A 6,172-nucleotide genomic window follows, 5' to 3' on the forward strand; every position below is an offset into this window, starting at 1 on the left:
GTCACCTGCCACAATCCAGGGTTCTATGTGGCTTTCTTGGGCTGCAGAGGGCAAAGGCTCTGCTCAGCATGCCTCCTCTACAGGGGTTGGGGCTGGCCTGAGATGTGAGGTGGCCCTAGGGGTGCTAGGTGGGACAGTGCCTGGTGCCTGGGACACCTGAGAGCTGACACTTATCCAGCCCATGTCCTGCTGTCTCCAGTCTCCCCATTTCAGGAATTAGGAATGGGTGGGAGAAGCAGCAATGTCTTCCAGGGCTCAGGAGTCGACACCGGTCAGCATTTCCAGCAGTAACATAGGGACAATAATTGTATCGGTCTCTTTGGTTGTTGTGAGGATGACAAATGAATTACGACATGTTGCTAAGGGAAAAAGAGAGCAGCAGTTGAACAAAGCACTTAAACATTTATTGCAGACATCGTGCTGCAGCTGCCGTGGGCCAGGCCAGCATGTGGCCACTGACAGCCCTTCTGCTCCTGGGTGAGTCCTCAGTGCATGGACAGCGGCAAAAGGACTTGGGCTGTGGGGTGAGAGTGGCCCAGGCTGTGTGTGCATGTGTTTTGTGCATTGCACGCGTTGGGGAACATTCCTCATTTCCAAACAGCAGTTCATTATCTATTTTTCGAGGATCGAGAGAAGGGGGCTTTCTCAGAGCCAGGAAAAGTAAAGGCAAAAGAAAAACAGGTCTTGAGACTCCCAGAGCTTTTCCTATGGTCAAAGTTCCCTTACTTTCCTCTCATCCCCAACATTCTTCCACTTCAATTCTCATTCTGCAGTTCCAAGCAGCGGGCAAGCTGGTGAGTCTCCCCCATCCCTCAACCCAATTTCCGACAATTTCCACACCAACCCCCCTGGGTGACCTGCCTGGATACTCCCCACTTCCTGGCTCATGTCTTCTCAATCCCCATGACCCCAGTTTGCCTCTATGCACCTCGAAATGGGTACCGGTAGATTGTAGTCCGGTGCGGTGTCTCCTGCCACGGGGATGGTTTAGCAATGTGGGCCGGATCCTGGAAGCTGGGGTTTCCACCCCAGTGGCCCACCCCAGACCACATCTTGGGCACCTCATCTTGATTCTCTTCCCCGCATTGCCCCCTCTTACACGCCCCCCCCCAGCCACTCTGGAGAAGCCCATATTGTCTCTACACCCACCCTGGACCACAATCTTCAAGGGGGAGCGGGTGACCCTGCGATGTGATGGGTACCACCCTCTGCTCCTGGAGCTCCGGCCCATCAGCACTCTCTGGTACTTGGGCCACCTACTTCTGCCCTCTCACAAGAAGAGCATCGAGGTGCAGACGCCAGGGGTGTATCGATGCCAGACACGGGGAGCACCTGTCAGTGACCCCATCCACCTCTCTGTTTCCAACGGTGAGTGCTTGAACATGGGGGCAGGGGCTCCATGCATCTCCTCTGGCCATATTGGCCCCCAATGGGAGAGAACACTGGGCCACTCCCACTGGGGTGGGAAATGGGGATTATCTTGAGTCTCTGGAGCAGGCAGGGCCCTGCGTGGCACTCTATGTGAGAGACACCATGAGGCTTGCCTGGCCCCAGAGGTCCCCTTGCCCCTCTGCCATAGAGGGAGGCAAATAAACGTTTGTGCTTATTTATGAGACTAGCTCAGGACCTGGGATACTGGATGGGGAGCCATGGGGGAGGGGTCAGGGATGGAAAGGGCAAAGCAAAGGGGTGGGGATTGAAGGTCCCTGTGTAGACTGGGTGCAGCTGGGAGAATCACTCCTGAATGAACAGCAAGATGCTTCTCTGCGCTTTCCAGCAGCCACATAGGGACAATGATTGTATCTGTCTTTTGGCCGTTGTGAGGATGAAAAACGAATTATGACATATTGTTAAGGAAAAAAGAGAGCAACAGTTGAACAAAGTAAACTTAAAAGTTTACTGCAGGCATACATGTGTACATAGGCATCAATTCAGAAGCTGACTTCTTGGGGTTACTTGAAGGATTTCAAAGCAGGATAAGAAAATAGCAGTAATTTGTTCTTTAGCTTCCGAGATTAGCTACTTTGTAGGGAATATTATATCATCTCAGCCTGATAGGCCACAATTTGTATTCAGAACTCAAAGATCATCACTTAGCATTTACACACATTTCATGTGCATACTCTGCGGTTTCTTGTTTGGAAACTGATAGTACAGATAAGATACTGGCCATGAGAGGAGGTGGTTACCATTTGTGGAATAGAATAGCAAACTGATTGTGGCTGTTACTTGCAGAATTCTTTCTCAAAGTAAAATTCCTAAAAATGGCATCCGGAACATGTTAGGGTTATACAAGGGTTAGCTCTGCTGGGTTGGGGAAGCTTTCTGGAGGAGAAAAGGTTGAAGGCTAGATCTACAGGACAAGTAGGCCTCAAGTAAAACAGGTGGGTGTGTGTGTCTTGGGGGGGGTGTCTTATTGACAGGTGCAAAGGCCCTGGGCTCACAGCAGGTCCAGTGCTCCCAACAGGTATATTGGGTGTGGCTGGACCTAGCCTGCATTAGGAGTGGGAAGTGGGGACAGTGAGGGAGACACTGGGCAGGTGACAATACTGAGATGGTGCTGGAAAAGTAAATAGGGGCCAGGTGAGGAAGGCATCCTGAGCAGTGTAATGCCATCCTGATGGCCGTTACTCTGTGATGAGGCTGGAGCCAGCTGAGAACCAGGCATCTTTGCCTTCCTCATCCTTACTGAAACACGGGGCGGGGTGGGGGGGTGGGGTTTGCTTTACCTCCCCCTCACCTGGCAAGGCATCCAGCTCTGCGCCTCCTGGGCCGCCTGCAGCCGGGAGGGGGGAGCCACTGTGCAGGGAGGGGGAGAAGGGTGGGACCCCCCAGGCCTGGGCTTCTCCTGGAGTCAGGCCTGCCGCGGTGACTGTCTAGACTGGCTGATCCTGCAAGTGCCCTACGCTGCGGTGTTCGAGGGCGAGCCGCTGGTCCTGCGCTGCCGCGGCTGGTACGACAAGCCGGTCTACAAGCTGCACTACTACCACGAGGGCCGGGCGGTGCGCTACTTCCACGCGAGCGCCAACTACTCGGTGCCGCAGGCGCGCGCGGGCGACAGCGGGCGCTACCAGTGCTCCGGCACCATGCGCATCCCGGTGGAGAGCGCGCCCATGTTCTCCGCCAAGGTGGCCGTGACCGTGCAAGGTGGGCGCCCCCTGCGGCCCGGGACGGGGCAGACGAGCCCTGGGCACTTCTGCGGCGGGAGCCCGGCCGGGCAGGGAGGCCGGAGGCGCATTTCTCCCCTAGTCCACGCGCGCCCTCGCCTCTCCTCCGCTGGGAAGGCGCCCCTGATGCGCAGCCTGCGTGGCACGAGGGTCCCTTCCCTCCCGCGCAGCTGCGGCTCCTACTCCGGGTGTGGGGGCCCTAGAGCCGGCGGCGGTGTCCAAGCCCCAGCCGGAGGGCGGGGCAGCGGTAGGGGTCCCTGGGGGGGTGGGGGGCCCGCTCGGAGCGCACCCCCCCTCCAGGCCGGGGGCCCCGACCTGGGTGTCCGGCGGGATGGGACGGGAAGCTTCGGGCCCGCTCCCCCCTCCCCCTTGGCAAGCGCTCCCCGTCCTCGCAGGCTCCCTCCTCCCCCCCTCGGTGCCCTGGGCCGCGGGGTCCCTCGGGGGAAACCGGCGGTGCCGCGGCGCGTGGACACGCGGGCCCCCCGCGCCGGCCCACGGCGCACCCTGAGCGCCCGGCGCCCCTCTCCGCAGAGCTGTTCCCCGCGCCGGTGTTGACGGTGACCGGCCGGGCGGAGCCCCGCGGCGGGGTGGCCGTGCGCTGCGAGACTCGCCTGCACCCGCACAGGCGCGACACGCCGCTGCAGTTCGCCTTCTACAAGTACAGTCGCCCCGTGCGCCGCTTCGACTGGGGCGCCGAGTACACGGTCCCCGAGCCCGAGGTCGACGAGCTCGAGTCCTACTGGTGCGAGGCCGCGACCGCCACGCGGAGCGTCCGGAAACGCAGCCCTTGGCTGCAGCTCGCGGGGCGCGGTGAGTGAGCGCACCCTCCCCGGACGCCCCCCCACCCCTACCCCTGCCACCCCCCGCGGGCCGCCCCGCCCGCGCCTCCGCACCCTTCTCCCTCGCGCCACCCGGCCCTCCCCGCTCACCGTCTCCTCCCCCCTCCCCTCCCTCCTCCCCTCTCCATCCCCGACCTCCTCCCTCTCCCTCCTCCCTTCCCCTCTCTCCTCGCCACCCCGTCTCCTCCTCCGTCCTCCCTCTTCCCTCCCCATCCCCTCCCTCTCTCTTCTCCCTCCTCCCTCCCCATCCCTTCCTCCTCCCTCTTCCTCCTTCCCTCTCTCCCTCCCATCCCCTCCTCCCTCCTCCCCTCCCTCCCTTCTCTCCTCCCCTCCCCCCCCCGACCTCTCACCCTCCTCCCTCCTCCTCTCCCTCCTCCTCTCCACCCGGTTTGCCGGCGGTCCTCCCGCGCCTTCCCCGCGCTCCACCCCGGCCCCTACCGCCCTCGCCCGCGGGCGCCGCAGGGTGGAGAGTGAGTGCGGCCGTGGGTTCCGCTGTGCTGCGCCCGCAGGGTCCGCGCTGCCCTCGGCGTCCAGCACCGCCCAGGCTCCCCGGGCCGCAGCGTTGGCGCCGGGCGGCCATCCGCTGTCCTTCAGGAAGCCCCCGGTGTCCAGATCGGCCCCGTCGGTCACCTCCGTCCCCAACGCCACGTCGCCGGGGCTGCAGGGCCCCGCGGGCAGAGCCCCTACGGCGGGGCCACCAGCCTGCGCCCCGCCGGCGCCCTCGGAACCGCCCGCTGGAGCCCTGAAACCCGACGTGGACCTTCTGCTGCAAGAAATGCAGCTGCTCAAGGGCCTTCTGAGCCGCGTGGTCCTGGAATTGAAGGAGCCGCCGGCCTTCCCAGAGCCCAGGGCAACGCTCCAGACCCCCGCCCTCCGCTTCGCTGCGAGCCCGGGAGTCCCCGAGACCACCGCGGTGGAGAGCTGAGGCCCGGGCGCCCCCCTCCAGGCTCCCGCCCCTGCGTCTCCCGGCTTCCCACCCGCGGGGACCTGGCCAGGCCTCTCTGCTCCGCGCCTCTGGCGGCCTTGGTGTGGGCGGGTCTCCGTGTCCCCGGGCGCCCTGGGGCATCCCGGTAGGCGCCAGGCCTGTCCTCGGTTCTCCTCCCCTCCCAGGACTCCCCTTCTGTCACTTCCTACCTGGAGGTTTGGAGGTTTCTGTTGGCAAGTTTATTTAGGCACCCTTAGCTTTTCAGAGGTGCCCATCCGGTACACATTTCAGCACAGGCAATATCGGGTTGTTTAAGGGCATTGAGATAATGAACCCTTTGGAATCTTTGAGGGTCAGGTTGTAACTATTCATAATGTATTTAATGTTAATTCTTAAAAAAGACTTTCAGGGGCCTCTGGGTGGCTCATTCAGTTAAGCATCTGCCTTTGGGTTGGCTCATGATCTCAGGGTCCTGGGATAGAGCCCCACCTTGGGGGACTCTCTGCCCAGGGAGGAAGTTTGCTTCTCCCTCTTCATCTGCCCGCCTCCCGCCCAATGCACTCTTTCTCTCAAATAAATAAATAAAAATATTTAAAAAGTATATTCTTCAAAAGCATTGATATAGGGGGGAATCCCTGGCTGGCTCGGCGGTTTAACTACTGCCTTTGGCCCAGGGCGCGATCCTGGAGTCCTGGGATCGAGTCCCGGGATCGAGTCCGTGTTGGGCTCCCGGCATGGAGCCTGCTTCTCCCTCCTCCTGTGTCTCTGCCCCTCCCCTCTCTCTATGTCTATCATAAATAAATCCTTAAAAAAAAGCATTGATATAGGAAAGACATTAAGGATCAAAGCTAAGAAAAATTGTTGAGACGTCTTTGGTGCAAAAAGGTGATTTTATTTAAAGCACAGGGACAGGGATCCCTGGGTGGCGCAGCGGTTTGGCGCCTGCCTTTGGCCCAGGGCGCGATCCTGGAGACCCGGGATCGAATCCCACGTCAGGCTCCCGGTGCATGGAGCCTGCTTCTCCCTCTGCCTGTGTCTCTGCCTCTCTCTCTGTATCTGTGTGATTGTCATAAATAAATAAAAATAAATAAATAAAAAATATTTTAAAGCACAGGGACAGGACCCGTGGACAGGAAGAGCTGCACCAGGGTTGTGCAGAGTGGCCCATTATATACTTTCAAGTTGGGAGAGCCTTAGGGAGAGCATAAGTCTCTGAGGAATTTTGGAAGCAAGGTTTCCAG

General features: G+C 60.0%; 1 protein-coding gene across 3 annotated transcripts; it reads left to right on the forward strand.

Moving 5' to 3' along the window:
* The first annotated feature begins 446 nt into the window (after positions 1–446).
* Positions 447–5,009, forward strand: FCRLB (Fc receptor like B). Of its 3 annotated transcripts, none has more exons than XM_055334158.1 (6): positions 447–477; positions 774–794; positions 1,114–1,368; positions 2,881–3,147; positions 3,699–3,977; positions 4,516–5,009. In XM_055334158.1, exons 1-6 carry the CDS (start codon positions 447–449, stop codon positions 4,929–4,931), a joined length of 1,269 nt encoding a protein of 422 aa, XP_055190133.1. In that variant the 3' UTR covers positions 4,932–5,009. The 3 variants fall into 3 exon arrangements, with proteins under 3 accessions (XP_055190133.1, XP_055190134.1, XP_055190135.1); XM_055334159.1 differs by having other exon boundaries at positions 3,832–4,002; positions 4,541–4,870; XM_055334160.1 differs by lacking the exon at positions 774–794 and having other exon boundaries at positions 3,832–4,002; positions 4,541–4,870.
* The last annotated feature ends 1,163 nt before the right edge of the window (positions 5,010–6,172 follow it).

Source organism: Nyctereutes procyonoides, unplaced genomic scaffold (genome assembly GCF_905146905.1).
Source record: "Nyctereutes procyonoides isolate TBG_1078 unplaced genomic scaffold, NYPRO_anot_genome, whole genome shotgun sequence".
In the NCBI taxonomy this organism is placed as follows: domain Eukaryota; kingdom Metazoa; phylum Chordata; class Mammalia; order Carnivora; family Canidae; genus Nyctereutes; species Nyctereutes procyonoides.

Bases quoted from the DNA above. Each gene is read 5' to 3' on its own strand.
- FCRLB (XM_055334158.1), top strand. From the start codon at position 447: ATGTGGCCACTGACAGCCCTTCTGCTCCTGG. The intron at 795-1,113 runs GTGAGTCTCCCC...GCCCCCCCCCAG, and splicing joins TCCAAGCAGCGGGCAAGCTG to CCACTCTGGAGAAGCCCATA. The intron at 3,148-3,698 runs GTGGGCGCCCCC...CCCTCTCCGCAG, and splicing joins GGTGGCCGTGACCGTGCAAG to AGCTGTTCCCCGCGCCGGTG.